Source organism: Microtus oregoni, unplaced genomic scaffold, assembly GCF_018167655.1.
Source record: "Microtus oregoni isolate MIOR12 unplaced genomic scaffold, Mior012 000013F_ref0000133, whole genome shotgun sequence".
In the NCBI taxonomy this organism is placed as follows: Eukaryota; Metazoa; Chordata; class Mammalia; order Rodentia; family Cricetidae; genus Microtus; species Microtus oregoni.
The window spans coordinates 4,651,096-4,671,396 of NW_024543072.1; the positions used below are offsets into that span (position 1 = coordinate 4,651,096).

The following is a 20,301-nucleotide window of genomic DNA, read 5'->3' on the forward strand; positions in this document are numbered from 1 at the left end:
TGGAAAAGCAGTTCATTTTTCCACTGGCAAATTCATTGTGTGTCTGTGTGTGTGTGTGGGGGGGGGGGTTCTCAGGGTAGCTATATGCAGGATGCCTAGGATTTAGAAACAAAATGGGGACATTTGCCATGACGTTTCACAGCAATTGTATTAAAAACTTTTGTCCGTCCTTAAGCATTTGTACCCAGCGAGCTTATGCGACCCTCTGAAAGTACTCCATCTCTAACAGTTCAGTGCACAGCAGCCAGTTTGCTGCCAACAGCATTGGAGCCACCATGTGACCCTGGCCGCTTTGTACCTCTAGTAAGTGACTCAACCTCTCCCTTCCCTTTCTGCAATATAGGGGGTGTTGACTTATTTCTGCAGCGGCTGTGAGTGTTTGCTTGTCCTCTCTGAGTTTAGTTTTTTTCTTTTGTAAAATGAGAATGTCCGTGTACCTTGCTCTTGGCAGGGCACTTCTCGTAAGTGCCTTAGGAGTATATACATACACTCTGCTTTTATAGACAGTCGGTGGTTCAGATTAAGTCACCATCGACAGTTACTATGCCTCAGTAATCATTCTTTTTTTTACCAAAAGATTGCCACGGTTTCCGGTCCATGGTCATTTATCATGTTTCATCCTCTCTATTAGCTATAGAATTGAAGCTTATAGACATATGTCTTGGTCAGCGCCTACTTTATACACAAAAGCTGAGTATTTGCTGAGAAAGTTATCTAAGAAGTCACAGAACAGTAAGGTGCACCGGCCAGCTAAGACACCCAGAACTACAGACCTTGTTGGATTCACTAAAAGTAGCCACAAGCAGAAGGAGAAGGATAGGGACCTCCTTACTATCATTGCCAAGTTGTGGCGTTCACATAACCTCTTCTCTCTTGCATCTTCCCCTCCCTTGTCTTTGGGTCACCTCCTCTCTCCCTGGCTGATGGGATGGCGAGGAGAACCAGAATTCAGGGTTGGGGAAGGAGGCAGCATGAAGAAAGCCTCAGAACCAACTTCCAACTCTTTTTCTTGGAGGTAGAGGCAAGGGCGAGGTGGCCTGCTGGTGACCTGCCAATGGCAGCGGTGCTCACTTGCCAGTTTCAGGGAGAGAAGGGGCATTATCTGTGGGTTGATTGAAGGATGACACAGATCAACCCAGACGTGATGGCACTTGTGCCCTGCGAATATTTGTGAATATTTCATTCCTCTTGATCCTTCCATCCTTACCATCCGTCAAAGGACACTTCCCATATCCATTCTTTTTTTATTTTGTTACCCCATGTGCTCTGTTTTCAAGTCATTATTGACCCAATGATTTGCTGTAGGTACCGAGTACACGTGCTGGATTTGTTCGTCACCTTCATTATTTCTGTTCTCCACAGCAGAATTAAATATTCTTAAGTGTTCTATCGCATGAATAGTCTAACATTAGCTTCCCATTCACGACGTTTAAATGTTTGTTTATAACAGTAAACAAATTTCGCCTGTGTAGGCCACAGAATGAATATCTTGGTGCCTACCCACTAGTCCCCTATTGGTAGACATTCATGTAGGTTCCTATCAAGAGACAGTGCCACCAAAGACTTCTGTACACAAAATGGTTAGGGTTTAAGAAGAAGAGCTTTTTCAGGGGGTACCAAAAACACAGACAGTGTCTAAAAGGTTTCCACTTCTGTGTTTCATGCTGGTTTGAAAAGTTCATGCTCCAGACCTGCAGGGATAACTCAGCAATTAAAAAGGTCACTCTCCAGACCTGGAGGGGTGACGCAACCATTAAAAGTTCACTTTCCAGACCTGGAGAGATGATGCAGCAATTAAAAGCAAGCTACTTGGTGGCTATTAACTATCTATTCCTGAGGGATCTGATACCACCTTCTAGCTTACGAGGACACCATGTGTGTACATGATACAAAGACACAACACACAGGCAAAACACTCAGACATGTGAAAGTATGCGAAGGTTCACTTTCCCAGCGGTTGTCTGGGACAACATACACATCTACAAACTTTCTCTGCTTTTGTATTCCTGCAGTTTGTGTCACCCAAAGAAAGATGAATTTCATTGTCTTCACTTCCTTTAAAGCTAGATTTCCCCGGGCTTTAGTAAATTTACAGCTCTCCCCACATCATCCTGACATCTATCTGCTCTTCTCTGCTACTCCCTGGACTTGTTATTGGGCGGGCAAATATCTCCCCTTCTCTTTTTATAAAACCTATTTCCCTTCAATTTTCCAAGTTGCTTCCTATTTTAAAATTACCTCTGAATTGTCACCTCTGCCTCTGTGTAAAGTCTTTTTGGAGTTTGGGTTGAGATTATTTTGAACAAAAAAGTTAATTTGGGAGCGGGAGTAATGTATTTAAAGCATCCGTGTGCCTTTCCACAGCAGTGTGCCTCCCTCCGGTTTTAAGTTGTCTTTTTATGTTCGCAGCTCATCCTTTTCTTCATGAAGGCCTGGGCTCTCACAGTGATGGTCAGCAGTATCAATGGGTCCTTAATTCTGAAATGCTTCTCGTTGAGTGTGAGGTTATAGTTTTCTACGCTGATGATATAATTAGTCAACTTGCTGAGTTCTTTTATTAGTTCCAGTGGCTGGTCAGTGGGTTCTTGTGGGTCTTCTAAGAACACAGCTGATCTGCTCTGAGGGTGATGTGGCAGCATGCTCTTGGGGGTTGACTCCTAAGGAGCATTTCGGTTTTCTCACTGCAACTGGTCTGCTCATGTGTTTCGTAGCTTGGCTGGCCAGATGCAGATGATTTGTGCTGGACTCCCCAAGGTGTGTTTTCTCTATGTTCTCCCATGGTTTGTAGGAATACTCAGCGTAGTTCCTGAAGATGTTTAGCAGCCTCTGTATCCTTCCAACTTCTGTGTCACCCTGTGACTTCTTCTGGGATCAGGAGTGCCGAAAGCTGAGCTTTAACCGCTTTAACTGCTTTAACTGATAGTCTGATCATGCAGTTTACTCTTAGGACTCTTGTCTGCTCTCCAGTTTTCTGCTTCTGGGAATTGCTCTGTTCCAGACTCAACTCTAGAACCTGGAAATAAGGAAGAATGCAGACATTCAGATGTAGTCTGGTTTCCATGGAAACTACACTTGGTTGCTGAGAAGGAGGAAGCTGGGAGGAAGAGAAATCAAGGAAAAGTACCAAAGTCAATGATCTTTGGCAGCCACTAACACATTTGGGGTGGTAAAGAATACAGTCCATGTAGAGTGAATTTGTACCAGAAAAAAGAGGGAGGGTATAGGAGAGAGGGGTGGGAGCAAAGGGGCAGGTGCAGGCATCACACTGTAGACAGTAAGGACACCACCACCAGTTGAAGGTATAAGTTGAAGGAGAGGCCGTCACTTTTGCAGTGGAGCTGTGATGACTTACCTGTGGCTGAAGGGGTGCAGGGGACTGAGAGATACATGGGATGATTAATTCAGGGCTTTTCTGCCCCCTCTGCTCATGAGTTCTATCCTTGCAGCAGCCTAAGCGGTAGGTTTTGGAGAAGGGAAGGGAAGCTCAATCCAGCACAGAAAGAGGAAAGCAGGAGAAGATGCACAGACCTGAATGCGAGCTTTCATTTGCATTCATCCAGCTTCTTGGTTTGAAAAGGCAGTTCAATAATTTTAACCTTTTAAATTGTTTTTCCAAATCAATGTATTTAAAAACATACAACACGGGTTGGGGGAGAAGAGAGGGAAGAAGGAGAAGGGAAGGGGATAAGGGGAGTGGGGAGGAGAACTTGGGGGAATGGGATAGTCGAGACAGAGGAAGGACAGATATAAGAGCAAGGAAAGAGCTATTTTGATGAAGGGAGCCATTACAGGGCTAGCAAGAAACCTGGCACTGGAGAAATTCCCAGGAATCCACAAGGATGACTCCTAAGCAGTAGAGGAGAGGGTGGCCGAACTGGCCTTGCCCTGTAGTCAGACTGATGAATATCTTAAATATCACCATAGAACCTTCATTTAGCAATGGATGGAAGCAGTGAGGCACTGGGCTGAGCTCCCAAAATCCGGCTGAAGACTGGGAGAAGTGAAAATATAAGCAAAGAGATCAAGGCCATAATGGGGACACCCACTGAAACAGTCTATCTGAGCTAGTAGGAGCTCACTTACTCTAGCCGGACAGGGAAGGAACCAGCATAGGACCAAAGTGGTTCCTCTGTAGATGACAGTTGCATGGCTGGGGTAGACTACAGGGTCACCTGTAGTGGTACCAGGATTTATCCATACTGCTTGTACTGGCTTTTTGTGAACCTATTCTCTTTGGATGGATACCTTGCTCAGCCTGAACCTTTCCTCAAAGCAATGTGCCTTATCCTCTCTATGGAGTGGATTGGGGATGGGGTGGGGGGTAGGTGGAGAGAGTGGGAGTGGGGAGGGAGTGGGAACTGGGATTGGTATGTAAAATGAAAAAGAATGTTTTCTTTTAAAAAAATAAAATAAATTAAATTTAAAAAAAACCCATACAACACAAATTTCAGACCATCTCAAATTCTGGAGAGTTGATGAACTCTGCTGGCTTACTTCTGTGTTTTGTTGTTTTGGTTTTGCTTTCTTTTGCAATTCATTCTTGGTTGTACTCTACAGTTGAGAAATAGAACAGATGCTATAACATGATCAGGGCCTGCTTGTTGGGGTTTTCTGTCCCGCCCGGTACCCCACAACTGGCAAGCCCCAAAGAAAATCACATAGAGATCTCTATAAGTTATAAGGCTGATTGGCCCATTAAGTAAGGCTACTTATTAGCTATTGTAGCTTATATTAACCCATTATTCTGATCTATTCTTGCCATATGGCTCGGTACCTTTTTCAGCTGGCAGATCACATTCTGCTTCCTTAGTGGTCTGCACAGGACCGGGAGGAATCAACTTCCTCCTTCCCAGTATTCTCCTGTTCTCATTGCATCATTTCTACTTCCTGTCTGGTTTTCCTGCCCATACTTCCTGCCTGGCCAATCAGTGTTTATTTAAAACATGATTGACAGATTATAGACAATTCTCCTACACCACGATGCTTTCTACTAGTGTGTTGCTGTTACTGTGTGTGACAATCTTCTGTTTGATGCGGTAGGGGCCTGAAGAGTTTCTGCTCTCATGTATTGATTAGCTCATGCCCTCATCGATGTCTCTTGCTGTTTGTGTCTCCTTCTTTTCTCTCATTGCACACTGTTAGTGGCTTATCTGGTTTCCAGTGCAGACAGTTTAGTGCATTGCATTTTAGTGATGGTTTGCCCTGAGTAATTATGGCAGTATTACTAACTGTTCCTGTCTTAATCTTCGTTATTTCTTTTTTGTTATTTTGATTTTGTTTGTCTTCCTGGTACTTTTGTGAGACTGATTTAGAAGTCACTGCCTTTTAATATGAGAGCCTAACAATCTCACGCTCAGTGTGGCTCTAGCAGTTTTAGGCACACAGTAACAGATGTGTGTGTGTTATTCTAATGCTCTCTTGGAATGACCAGGTTTGTATTTCACATGTCTTTTCAGTTATTAGTGTCACAGTTTTAAACTTGAAAATCTAGTGACTCTGTTTCTCTCTGGATTTAGAAATACTTTATTTAACTCCTGCTGTGCGCTCACTAAATCTTTCTTTATCCTGTCTGCAGGGCAGCTGGTTCAGTTCTCACCCAGTTTAAAAGCTTTTGTTCTGCAGCAGCAGTTCTCAGCCTGTGGGTCTCAACCTCTTCAGGACTGAACGACCCTTTCACGGGAGTTGCATGTCAGACACCCTGAATATCAGATTTTTATACTGACAATGACTATTACAGTTAGGAAGTAGCAACACAAATAATTTTATGGTCGGGAGGGGTCACCACAGCACAGGGAACTGTATTAAAGGGTCGTGGCATCAGGAATGCTCTCGAACATTTTTTTAAAACCACTTTTGTTTGTTTGGTTCTGTCTGTCTGTTTTTGAGACAGGATTTCTCTGTGTAGCTCTAGCTGTCCTGGAACTTACTCTGTAGACCAGCTGGCCTCAAACTCCTAGATCTCCACCTGTCTCTGCCTCCAAGTGCTGGGAGTAAAGGTGTGTACCACCACCTTCCAGCTAAGACATGCTTTTGATTGTTTGAGAATTTCATACCTGTGTATCATATTCTCTCTCTTTGTTAAAAACCCCACTGAGTCCATATATTGCTACCTCTGAGTTTATGGATGTAAGACCATCTAATGGCAAAAGGATAGCTTCTCACGGGCCACATCCTTAAATAAAACTGATGATCCCAGAGGCTGTCACTTGCCAGTGGCTCCTCAGATAGGAGTGGGAGTTTATGCGCTCCACCCCCAGTCATTCTGGAATTTGAGCAGACTGGGTTTGCAAAGGACTTAAACATGCAGTCGTGGTGGCTTTGTAAGATAGTAACTTGCTTTAAAGTCTGGATTCAGTTCACATTTTCAATCATTTGCATGGGGTTTCCTCTTGTATCCATGCTCTTCTAGACTTCCCAGCATCTCCTCTTTAAATTTCTCCTTCTTTTCTTTTTGGACAAACTGACTGCATGATTGTGACCCAGTGGAGTGCCTCATTCTAACTCGGAGAAGAGCTGTTCTTCAGTTCAATTTGTGTAGTGCTTGCTTGTTGCTAATAATTTTATCTGTACTATTATTTTGATACTATATCCCATTGTAGTTTGGGGGAAGAAACAGGTATTTGTGGCACAGAACAATTCCAGTGATTGATCTGTGCTGTTTTGAGTTTCTTCTCTACAAAGTGATCCCTTTTACATTTGCCAAATATTACAAGTGCTGGGGAGAGACAAATGGTCAGATGTGGAGAAGTCAGGATTTCATAGAATTTTTAGGCTCAAGTCTTAGCTTATAATCACACCAGGGAACTGGGAAATCTAATGTCAGTTTTCAGTATTGCCTATCTGCTTTCCATTGGCAGAACATGGGTATGTCTGCAGCATTCTTTTGCTCTGTACTCTTGGTGTCTTAAAGACTCATGGGCTTTTATGTCCTGCCCAGTATCTGGAATAGGTCATTATCCCTAGTCTTTGCACTAACAGTGTTGGTTGTTGTCATCTCTAGCCACATTGTCAGTAACTCTGATGAATTGAAGTGAAGGGTGAAGGCTCTTTTCCCACCTTTGATTTCAGAAACAACTTGTCCAGACTTTTTTTTTGTATTTGTGCAATATATAATTTTCTATTAATAGGGTTTATCTTTTCTAACTTCTTTTTGAAATGATATTTATTCTCTCTTCTAAATAATATGTTTCTTGGGTTATAGGAAATTTGGCCTTTCCTAAAATACCCCAAATAGTACCAACCCTTCCAGGAATGTGTCTTCTGGTTTTAATATTTGGTCAGTTTTGTTAAGACCACCATGAATATGGTTGTCATTGGAGACTAAATGTTTTGTGCAATTCGGATAAAAAGAATGAACCTAAAGTCTTGGATACAAAATACAAGAGTCAGTGGAATAGAAGAGTTTCCACAGTAATTAGAAGTCTGAATTCACCATGATACTTCTGGCTTCACGGTAGTGTTGATATGATTTAGAATTTGTAGTCCGTTAGGTTATGCTTATAAACTAGAGGGCACATGGTATGGTTAAGTCCTATGCTGTGGACCTGACCATACCCACAGAGTAACCAACAGGCAGAGCAGGTTAGATGTGTTAGGAAACAGAAGTAATTGCAGTAGACTGACTGATACCCAAGCATTGGCTGTGCCCAGTAGTTGCCAATGTCAATAGCCATAAGTCGTGAGAAGTTGATCTGAAATAAAGATGTCCCCTGCAAAGAAGTACATTTTGGTAGATTTAAAATAGTGATTTGATGGAGAATTTTTCTTTAAATTATAACAACATATAATGAAAAAATTATTTTCTGGGGACTATACATTGTAAAGTGTATTAAGATGGTTGGAGTCTTGTGAACAGTGTGTCTAAACTAGAAGCCTCACAGAGACAAGATGCATGAGCAGGTGTGATGCCATCACCTCCAAGACCAAGTTCAGCATTTTTATTCTCTAAGGAAGAATACTGTGCCAATTCCTCATCTTACACAACCTCTAAATGGTCTAACAATGTATTCAGGGTGGCGGTGGTGGTGTGTGCCTTTAATCCCAGCATTTGGCTGACAGAGGCAGGTGAATTTCCGTGACTTTGAGACTAGCCTGGTCTACAGAGTGAGTTTCAAGACAGCCAGAGCTATGAGAGAAACCCACAAAGATTTGAAGGGAGAGACAGAGGGAGAGAGAGAGGGAAAGAGAGGGGGAGGGGGGGAATCATTAGAGGCATGCAGCATTTCATTTTCTTGGGTCTCTCAATTGTCAACATCGTGGGACATGAGTGACACCCAGTTTTCCCAAAGCTCACATGGACACGCTATCAGAAGGAGCTGATACACTTACTGCAGAGCCCAGAGTTTTGCCATTGAAGTTTTATTGGGCAGAAGCTAGTCAAAAGTACCTGACAGGGGTTTTTCGAGTGAGGCTGAGGGAATTTGGCCTGTGGTGTCTCTTTCAATAGAGGAAGTCACCTGCTTTTACCCGCCCCCCCCCCCCCCCACCACCACTTGTTGACTCCGGTGTTTCTCTGGAGCTCACTATGAAAAGAACCCAAAGCCCCAATGTTAAGGACATTTTGATCTGTTCTGCAAACCAGTGCGTGTTGTCACAAGGCACGGGTTAGGAGTTGCTATTCTGTAGAACTGTGAGAAGTGATCATAGGAAGTCCCAAAAGGGAAACTAGAAAAAACAAGATAAATGCCAATCCAGTTTTCTAATAGTTTTGAACCAAGACACCCCCCCCCTTTTTCTTTTTGCTGTAGTAATGCCAATCTTTACCAAACAGACTTGTTGGTTAAATGAGTTTGGTTGTCAGAAAATTCTAGTAAGAATAGAAGACTGGGTGACCCCCAAAATAAGAATATCATTGGCTAAAGACTAATCAAAATTGACAAAAAGATCTGTTCTTTTTCTATTCTGCATTTAATATTAAGAGTACAGTCAAGAGCATATAATAACACTGTCAGGTTTCTGAGACTTTCATATAACTTCAGAACATATTTAATAACACACTTAATGAGATATAGATCTAATACATGTCTTTTGAATTCCAAGGTTCCATGGAAATCCAAAAGTTAGTTTTATAACAAAAAAGGATTAAGTTTGGAATTTTTTTAAAGCACATAAAGAGTTTAAAATATTTAGCTGAGTAAGATCATTATAAAATTAAACCAAGGTGATAAAATGCAAAATTCACTCGAAAATGGGTTTACTGCACTTTAATTGATAGGCATTTAAAGTGTGCTCTGTGATCATTCTGACATAGTTATATATGCAGGGGACCTTAGCCACAATAAACACAATAAGCCTGCCCATCAATCTGAGAATGTCCCACGTCTCTTTATACCCTTCCCAGACCCATCTCCCTGCTCCTGGAAACCACTGCTCTGTGACTGTCTCTGGAGATTCAGTTGTATTTTATAGACTTTGTCATTAAGACAGCATACAATATTTTAATATCCCATTGTCTCATTTCTATCATTCTCCATCATTACTTTTAGATTCATCTATGTCAGGGTGTGTACTGAGGAATGTCCCATTGTGTAAATACTTCACAATGGATTTTTTACACTTCTCCTTTGTGTATTTTTAGTAAGACATATTATTTGTACATCTTTGTGGGGGTCTATTATGGTAATTCAACACATGTATACAATATATAATAATCAAATCAGGGCCCAAGCATTTCCATCTCTCTGGCCATTAATCACGTCTGTGTGCTGGAAATGCACTGTTCTCATTCTGTTTCATCGTTCAGCTACACTCTGTGAACACCTCTTTCCATCCCCCCAGGCCCTTACACATCCCAGACTTCCCCCCCTTTTTTATTGATTTTATTGAGCTCTACATTTTTCTTTGCTTCCCTCCCTTCCCCTCCCCTCCCCTTCAGCCCTCTCCCATGGTCCCCATGCTCCCAATTTACTCAGGAGATCTTGCCTTTTTCTAATTCCCTTGTAGATTAGATCCACGTATCTCTCTCTTAGGATTTTCTTTGTTGTCTAGGTTCTCTGGGATTGTTATTTGTGGGCTGGTTTTCTTTGCTTTATGTTTAAAAAAAAACCCGCTTATGAGTGAGTACATATGATAATTGTCTTTCTGGGTCTGGGTTACCTCACTTTTCTATCTCCATCCATTTGCCTGCAAATTTCAAGACATCATTATTTTTTCTGCTGTGTAGTACTCCATTGTGTAAAAGTACCCCATTTTCATTATCCATTCTTCGGTCAAGCAACATTTAGGTTGTTTCCAGGTTCTGACTATGACAAACAAAGCTGCTATGAACATAGTTGACCACATGTCCTTGTGGCATGATTGAGCATCCTTTGGATATATACCCCAAAGTGGTATTACTGGGTCTTGAGGAAGGTTGTTTCCTAATTTTCTGAGAAATCACCACACTGACATCCAAAGGGGCTGTACCAGCTTGCATTCCCACCAGCCATGCATAAGTGTTCCCTTTACCCCACAACCTCTCCAGCATAAGTTGTCATCAGTGTTTTTGATCTTGGCCACTCTTACAGGTGTAAGATGGAATCTCAGAGTTGTTTTGATTTGCATTTCTCTGATGACTAAGGAACACATCCCAGTCTTTAGTGACCACTACCCATCCACTCTTCTATAAAACTGACTTACTGGTTTCAACAAATGGAGACCCACATGTGGTCTTATTCTTTCTCTGACACATTTTACTCATTCTAACAGCCTCCAGTTCTATCTGTGCTGCTACAATAACCCTAGTCGTTCTTTCTATAGCCAACTGAAGGCCTGTGGGATCTTTCCTATGTGTGTGTGTGTGGTATGTATTCACGTGTATGAAGATATTTGTACTCATATGAGTAGGCTGGAGATGGAAGTTGAATGCCTTCCACTATTGCTCCTGACTTTATTTGTTGAAACAGTTTTCTCACCGAATCTAGAGATCACTGTATTGTAGTAATAGGAGCGGCGGGGCTGCGTCCCTGGCACCCCGGCCGCCTGGCTTGCTTATGCCCTGAAATAACAACACACAAATTGTTTTCTTTTAAACACTGCTTGGCCCATTCCGCTTGGCCCATTAGCTCTAGCCCTTACTGGCTAATTCTGATATCCCGATCAACCCATCTCTAATAAACTGTGTAGCTCCGGTCTTACGGGGAAAGATTCAGCATGTCTGACCTGGCTGCTTGCTTCATCATGTGCATCTGCCCGGAGAGCGGAGCATGGCGTCTCTCTGAGCTCACTTCCTCTTCCTCCCAGCATTCTGTTCTTTACTCCTCCCACCTATGTTTTAACCTATCAGGGCCAAGCAGTTTCTTTATTGCTTAACCAATGAAATCAACAGATTGATATATGACACTCCCACATCACTGTATCAGATAGACTGGCCATGCAAGGAGTCCCTGTGGCTGGCTCCTGCCTCTGTCCCCACCTAGGACTGGGCTCCGCACTGGCCATGCAAGACATCCTTGTGGCTGGCTTCTGTTCACCTAGAACTGGGCTCCGCACTATTGTGCTTTACTTTTATGCACGTGTTGAGATCAAGTCATTGTGCGTGCGTAGTAAGCAGTTTATGCAGCAAGCTGTCTCCCCAGTCCTTGATGTTCTATTTTCAATATATATCCTGTTTTCTTTATCCATCTATCTAAAAGGCAGCTAGCTTGTAGAATCTTAACTATTATGAATCAAATTGCAGAGGTATTTTGGTATAATGATTTCATCATTTGAATATATATATGCATATAGAGAATTGGTAATTATATGATGGTTCTATTTTTAGTTATTTTGAGGACTCTCTAGATTGCTTTCCATGATGGCCTAATGATTAAGATTCTCATCAACAGTATATGAGCTCCCTTTCCCCACCATCCATTGTGCTGCGGTTTGTTTTTGTGATAATACCGATTCTAGATGAGATGAGACAGTATGTCACAATGGTTTTCCTCTGCTTTTGTTCTTCCCTGCTGGAGATCAAGTCCAGTACTGCCTCAGCAGTCTGCTCCTGAGGTTTACATCCAGTATGCTGTGATTTGGTTTGCATTTTACAAATGAATGGAACTGGGCATGTTTTCTTGCACTTGGCCATTTTGTGTGACTTCTTTCCAGAATCGCCTATTTAGTTGATTAGCTCTCTGATAGTTGGATTTCATTTTGTTGTTTCAATCATGCATGCACGTGAACGGGGAGCATTATGCTCATGAGTGGAAGTACCCTTGGAAGCCAGAAGAGGGTGTTAAATCCCCTGGCACTGGAGTTACTAATCCCCTGGCTGTGAGTCACTCAGTTGGTGTTGATAGCAGAATCTGAATCCCCTGAGAGAGCAGCAAATGCTTTGGATTAATGAATATGTAATCTGTTTACTGGTCAGATATAATGATGCCTCAAGCTTGTGTGTGAGAGGAGTTCTTTGTTCTTTCTCCCCAGGATCATTTTATTTTTAAAGAACATTTTTATATTTTGAGAGTTTCTTCCATGTATACGATGTGTTTTGTCTGACCATGTCCAACCTTCATGTCTTTCCTCCAACTCTCCCAGACACCTCCACAGGGCACCTGCTCTCACCTCCGCAGCCCCTTTTGTTTTGAACCCTACCACACCCCATCTAGTGCTCTTTGTATGCAAATAGCTACATGCGTGTGGGGTCATTCTCTGGAGCATGAAAAACCTACCAGTGGCCCCAACCCTACAGAAAACTGACTGGCAATCTATCAGCCACAGTAGTCTTCATGTCAGAGTAAGAGCTCGTGTGCCACTCCCTCTGTGCTGAAGTTTTGAGTGGCTTGATCGTGGGCTGGTGAGCAAGGCTGCTGTAAATTCGTGGGCACAACAATCGCATCATGTCCCAGAGGCAGCATTGCAGAGCTCCTCCGCCACGCCTGGCGTCTGCTCTCTTTCCATTCCGTCTTCCATAAGGTTTCTTGCGTCTTGCGCATTGATATCAACATTGCCTTAGAGCTGTGCACTCATTCACCAATTTTCAGAATTTTGACCAGTAGGAAGTCTCTGCATTAACCCCTGCTCACTACAAAAAGAACCTTTCTACCAGGGTTGAGAATGGCTATGTATGGGAAGACACAAATGTTTAGAAGATTTGCCAAGTAATGGCAGTGGTTTCTTCCTAAGGCTCCATAGCCACAGACTTGCAGCCAGGTTTAGAGCTGGTGTAAATTCCCTCCTGTGGAGCAGGCCTCAAATCCAATCAAAGGATGCCACAGTACTCATGCCAGTAGGCCCGGTGTGCCTGCTCAGGATGAGTCTGGTTATTCTGGGGTGTGTGTGTGTGTGTGTGTGTGTGTGTGTGTGTGTGTGTGTAAGGGAGAGAGACAGCCAGAGACACACAGAAGCAGGCAGAGAGACAGAGACAGAAACAAAGACACAACGAGAGCCAGAGAGACACACACAGAGAGAGAGACCATATGAAATTGGATTTTTTTCAATTTCTGAAAAGAAAGTCAATATTTTGGTGGCTCCATGGAGCAGTGCATTTGGAATAACACTGACTCTTTAACTCATATATAGGGTACAGGTTTCCATTTGTTATGTTCTCTGTAATTTCTTTCAACAATATTTTATATAGAAATCTTTTACTTCTCTGCTTGAATTTATAATGAAATAGTTTGAGTTTCCAGTTCTTTTGAACATAATTGCTTTCTTAATTTCCTTTTCAGCAAACTTGCTGCTTTAGGTAAAGCTGCTTCTGTTTGCCCTGCATTCATTTTGTATGTTGCAGCTTTGCTGAGTCCGCTCGTCAGTTTTCACAGCTGGCCACGAAGCGTCTCGTTTTTATATGTATATTTTATCTGCAAACATGGAATAATTTGACATCTCCATTTCTTCCTCTACAGTGTTTGCTCTCTGTGCCTGGCTTCTCTGGCTAAGGCTTCCAGTATTACATAAATAGCAGTGGTGAGCTTGGATATCCTGGTCCTGTCCCACATATTACAGGGAAGGAACAGTATCCACTGTCCCCATTTAATATGAAATAGACAGACAGCAAGACAGAGAGAGGAGTTTCTATGCGAAATCTTGTGCTTAATATTGAGTCTTTAGTGTCTTTTTATGATGTAATATATTTATTGATTTTTATGTATTTGTTATTATGAACATATATAGACATAAAATATTGCGTGCCTTATACAATATTTATTTTTTTGGTTTTTCGAGACAATACAATATTTATTAATTTACATATTTTCAACCATCCTGAAATCCCTAGGAATTTTTCTGAACCACAGTGTTTGTTGCTGTGCTGGGGAATTGGTTTGCTGGTCTTTTATTGAGAATTTTTACATTTATGTTCATTAATGATATCATTCTATTTTGTATTTTTTTCTCTTTTGGGGTATAAGCGAATGTTGATCTAAAGACTATGACAGATTTCCTCCCATCTCAACTTTTGGAATAGTTTCAGAAGACTTGAAATTAGACCTTCCTTATGTATTCCTGCTTGGGATCATCCGTGTAGCCATCAGGGCCTGAGCTACCTGTTACGATATAGTAGATTTTTAATCTCATTGCTTACTATTGGCCGGTTCCTTAATGACTCAGTTTTGGTAGGCAGTATGCACTCACAGGTATGCATTCCCGCCAGGCTTTCTAAAATTTAGGGTCGAGTTATGATAGATGTAAGTTGTAATGACTCTGTTTTATTTCTATTCATTTGGGTATTTATGTTATTAATTAATCTGTCTAAAGAATTGTCAACTAAGGGCTGGAGAGATGGCTCAGTGGTTAAGAGCATTGCCTGCTCTTCCAAAGGTCCTGAGTTCAATTCCCGGCAACCACATGGTGGCTCACAACCATCTGTAGTGAGGTCTAGTGCCCTCTTCTAGCCTGCAGACATACACACAGACAGAATATTGTATACATAATAAATAAATAAATATTAAAAAAAGAATTGTCAACTAACCTTTAAAAATCAGCTGTTTTATTTGTTATTTTTTAAGATTCTGGTCCATTAGTGCTCTGACTTTCAATTTCTGTCTTGACTGTTTTGAGTTTGCATGTTTGTCTGCATTTTCCTCTCAGGACCGATGCTTCTGCTGCATTCCGCAGATTTTGTGGGTGACACTGGCATCTGTATTTTTTTGTCATGTTTTCCCCACTTGCCTATTGGCCACTCAGGAACATATTCAGTTTCTAGTCTTTCCATTCACTTTGTGATTTGTGGTTTTATTCCATTCGGGACTGAGAAATACACACTGTGATTTCAATTTTGAGAACAATATTGAGATTTTGTTTGTTACCTAACGTGACACCTATCCTGAAACTGTTTGATGTATATACAAGAAAAATGTGCATGGTGATACTGTCTGATGAACAAATCTGTGGCCTCTTGACTTAGAGCATGACTCAATCCAGGTGTTTCATTGTTGATTTTCTGTCAGGATAATAATGGGCACATTGGGAAAAGTGCGGTAACAAACCCATCCAACTATTAATTTATAAGTGTCTCTCATTTCATTAACATTAATATTGGCCTTACTCTTTGGCCAGCAGGTTATTAGGTATATGCACATTTGAAATTGCTGGATCTTCCTTCAGAATTGATACTTTAATCTCAAAATTCTCAAATTTTTAATTTAAAGTCTGCTTTTCTTTTTACTTATATGCCACCTCTGCTCACTTTTGGTTTCCATCTGTGCAATGTCTTTTTTCAACTGTTCAATTTTAAGCTATGTGTGTGTTTACCAACGAAATGATTTTTTGGTAGGACAGCACATAGCTAGATCAATTTTTTAACTTTTATTGATGCATTGCGCACTTCACATCATGCATCCTGCCTATCTCCCTGCCCTCCCATCTGCCCTCCATTCTTGCAGTCTCACCCCCAAAACAAACAAACAAACAAACACCACACAAAGGAGAAGATTGTCGATGTGGAAGCTGTAGTGTTATCCTGTGTCATGGGGACCCTACAGTTTGGGATCTGTAGGCTTGTTTCTGTCACATGTTCCAACAGTTCATAGATCCGTGGATGTTGAAGTGGGCCAACTCATAGCCCTGGCTCTGGACCTGGGCAGTAGCTGGGTTGCTCATTTCACTAGCTTTCCCTCATCATCCCTGTCTGTAGGAGCTCTCCAGCGCTGTCTCTGCTAGCTCACCCAATGCAGCCTGCAGCAAGGACCAAGCCAGTTCTCCTGCTCCAGGGTCCACAAATCCGGGTCCCCCTCACTCATATCACCAGGACCAGCTCTACTATTTTGCCCTGGAGCCATCTCTCCCAGTTGCTGTAGGGGGCATACAGAGGGGCTCTCATGCCCTCAGGTCTGGTTACCTGTATCCCTGACAACAGGATTAGCTCTAGTATGCTCCCCGGGCAGAGTGCCTGGTCTGCTGTCTTGTGTGCTGCAGTTGGTGATGGGCAGGGGTAGTTCTTCCACTCTCATGACCCCGGGCCAGCTCTCTTACCTGCCACAGTTAGCAAAGAGCGGGAGGGGAAAGTATCTCTTCTTCACCCATGCTACCACATGGCAGACAAGGGGGTAGGGATCAGCTCTGCTGTTGTCATGCCCACAATGGGGTTAGCTCTAGTGTGCTGCCCAGGTAAGGTACATGCCTGTGGCAAGGGGTGGGGTCATCTTTCCTGATTTAGGGTTCCAACTCTTCTGCTGCAGTATCCAGCTAGGGGCAGGACCAGCTCCCCATGACCCTCAGATTTCGACACACTTTGTTCCTACAGCCACCTCCTGGTACCCCTATGATAACAAAGGCTGTAGATATCAACACAGACTCTGGCTATGTCAGAACCACAGCCCTTCACGAGGTTCTCTCCCATTTCTGCTGGAATCTGGGATGCTTGGTCTTGTCCAGGTACTTCCAGCTGCTGTGAGTTGAGTGGAATTATAGCCACGTCATGTCTGGAACACAGCACCTCACTCCGCTCTTCTTCCACACCTGCCTTTTACATGCTTTCTGCCTTCCCTCTCATGGCGTTTCTCTCTCAGTTAGGCTGAAAAATTTTTAATTCAACGTTTTAGACTTATTATTGGTTAATCTTTATAATTTCCATGTCTTCAGTGAGTTTTTATATTTGTCTCCATTCTCTTGCATTTCACTGTTTATTTAGAACCATAATTTTCCAAACTGTCAGCAATCCAGCAATATTCAAGTTTTTCTTCCAATTGAGATTCTTTGCTGGAAAGTCATGGTTGTATATTCATGTTGATGTCTGTACATCTTCTCTAAAATTGTTTTTCTTACCCATTTTATCAAGTAGCTTTTATGGGTTATAGGTGCCTTGGGTTGGCTATAAAAGAGATGAAGAGCATACTGTGTGATTTCTTCAGGCTCAGTTGATGTCTCCATGGTCTAGCCTAAACTGCAGCAGTTCATAAAGATAGTTGTTTTCCTTTATGCTGCACAGGCCTTATCTCGGTGATGTGGGATCTGGGGAGGTTTGTTCTGTGGTCTCAAAGAAAGAGATGTTGGTGTTGTATTACTAACGGCCATGGTCCTGAGACATTCTTTGAGATTCAGAAGGAAAATATGAGAGATGTTTGGGTCTGTGCTACACCTAAACAAATTTCTAGGTCTTCAGAATGGGATGGAGTGAGCTCATGCAATCCTGGCATCTGTAGCACTGGTAATGATCTACCACAGTTCTATGGAACAAGAGGGACCCCATTTTTCTGACTATCTGCAACTTAAGGTGCTCTCAGTGTTAGATCTAAAGGCGTTTAGAGTAACAAACTGTCATTTTTTCCCAAATATTTCTCCTTCCATGAATTTCTGTTTCCACAAAGGCTTTCCCTATGTAAAACCCCTAATGGGCTGGGAGTCTTGATCAGTTTATGCTGTGGAAGTTCTTTCCCTTCCTCTGATTTTTTTTAAATATTTATTTATTATGTATACAATATTCTGTCTGTGTGCATGCCTGCAGGCCAGAAGAGGACACCAGATCTCATTACAGATGGTTGTGAGCCACCATGTGGTTGCTGGGAATTGAACTCAGGACCTTAGGAAGAGCAGGCAATGCTCCTAACCTCTGAGCCATCTCTCCAGCCCCCCCTTCCTCTGATTTTATCTGGAAATTAGCTTGGGTTTATCCTCCATGTCTATGAAGGTGGCAGAGTTCAAGAACCCTTATGTGTTCTTCCTGCATGATCCAATAGCATTCCCTCTGACCCAGGCATAAAGTGATTTGGGAAATTTGATATCATAGTATAGACTGAGGAGCGCATGCATAACATCCTGTTAGTCTCTTAACCACACCCTTTCAAGCCGGAAGGTACAAGTACCACCTTATCCTGGCATCTTCAGAATTAGGTACTCATAATAATCCTATGCTAAAAACAGGAAATTTGAATGATTGGTTGAAGGACAAATTAAACTACAAATACAGATAATGAACGAGCTATATTTTTAAAAAAGCCAACTGATAATACACTAAAGTTTAAACAAATGTTTTGTAAGAGGACACCCAAACGTAGCAATGAACTCAGAATAAAGCTAAGGACTTGTCAAACAAAAGCAGGATACTGGCCTCACCAATATCTTCTTGAAGAGGCATTGTGTGCTGGGGTTGTGGTCATTGACAGGACAAACTGGTGCATGGCAGCTATCCAAATGACTCTCCTGGCAAAAGTAGATACTCTCTGGGGATCCGTGTAGGCACTAAAACTGTTGATATTAAATAGCGTGCATGCTTTAATAGAAATGAGAAGATAATTTATTCTAAGCCAACTATGAATGACCATGGCCCCAAAACACATATTCAAGTCACCCTGAATGACATATTCCACCACGGAGGAAGTTACATCAACTTTTGTGGTCACTTAACTAAACAAAATATTAAGTAAATCCATTTTCCAAATACCTTAGTGGGGGCCTTAGGGAGGTAGGCTGTTAAACAAAGCAAGCTTTCTGATGCAATCTTAGCATTCTTAGCTTTGGTGTTGGTGGAGGTTAAGGCTCTCATGAGATTAGTCCCAAAGAGTGTCTCTGATACAAGGATGTTAAGATCAACACTCCCAAGGATGTTAAGATCCATACAAAGTTAAGTTTATTAAAGGGACTAAGATGGACATTTTAGCTCAGCCCCTACAGCATCCCAATCTTTGTACACTCCAGTGCTCTAGCTGTCTGAGATAAGTAGTCAGCACAATCTTTAATACAAGCAGCTTCTTCAGATCACTCCAGTTCCACGATGGTGACACCGTCAAGCTCACTACAACTGGACTGGCTGGACTGGAGGCTCTCAAAGGCTAGAGTTACTATCTAGTCTTAGATCTGGAATTAGCATGGATTCTAGACCTCTTCTGTGCCTAGAATCAGTTTCACTGAAAACACCCTCCTCTCTGCTGGTCAGATAGAGGACAACGTGGTACAGGAATGGGACTTCTCAGCATGGCACACAGAGGTCAGAGGAAAGGAGAAAAGCTCTGCCGGAAGAAAAGCATAGTATGCGATGACGCTTTGGGCCCTGGACATTTTCTTAGCAAACCGGATGCCCTTGGCAGAGAAACAGGAGATAGCTTGCTTGAGTTCCATTGTGAGGATCGTCCTGAGACCTAATTCTATAGAATGAAGTCAGAAATGGACTGACGTGACTTATCCAGTTTTGACTGATTTCTCTACTTGAAACCTCAGTTTCTCCAGAGGAATGATACTAATTTTAAGAGAATACAGCTGTTGCTTTCTTATTCCAGCATAGCATTTTTGGTTAAAGCATCTCAATTGAGGGGAGCAACTTCCTAGAAAGGTTGTCTCTGGATCTGGCTCCATAAAATATCATAGTTGTTCCCACAGGGGGAAAGTATTCCTATATATCTTTTCATTTGAGAGATGGTGTGGTGGTTAATTTTAACTGTCAAGTGAATACAATCTAGGATCATCTGGGAAGAGAATCCCAATGCATGGTTGTCTTTATCAAGTTGGCCAACTCATTTTGTTTATGTGAATTGAGGAGAATGAGCTACCCACTGTGGAAGACAGTATTCCCCAGGCAAGGGATCTTCAACGACACAAGGGTGGAGAAAATGAGTTGAGCACGAGATTGCCGGGATTCACTGTATCATGTTCCTAATCATGGCTGCTCTGTGCCAAGCTCCTGAGCTGTGACTTCCCTGCAATGATGAACTATAACCTGAAACTGGGAACTAAAATAAACCCTTTCTTCCTAAGTTCTGTTGTCAGAGGATTTTATCAAAGCAGCAGAAATGAAATGAAGACAGATGGTAAGTGACCTCTCGCTGTCTTGTTACTTGTTCCCACAGGTCCTTTGTAATCCAACAAATCCCAAGCAGCAATCTGTTCATGGTGGTGGTGGACAGCAGCTGTCTCTGTGAGTCTGTGGCTCCCATCACCATGGCGCCCATTGAAATCAGGTATATCCTTTTT

The 20,301-nt window shown here is 42.2% G+C and overlaps 1 protein-coding gene across 2 annotated transcripts in view; it reads left to right on the forward strand.

The window, feature by feature from the left end:
- Cacna2d3 (calcium voltage-gated channel auxiliary subunit alpha2delta 3) overlaps nt 1–20,301 on the forward strand; it is an 835,389-nt gene that overhangs the window by 811,437 nt on the left and 3,651 nt on the right. For both annotated transcript variants that reach the window (XM_041662952.1, XM_041662953.1), the window contains one exon: nt 20,178–20,290. In XM_041662952.1, the coding sequence (XP_041518886.1) occupies nt 20,178–20,290 (113 nt within the window). The remainder of the gene's footprint in view (nt 1–20,177; nt 20,291–20,301) is intronic.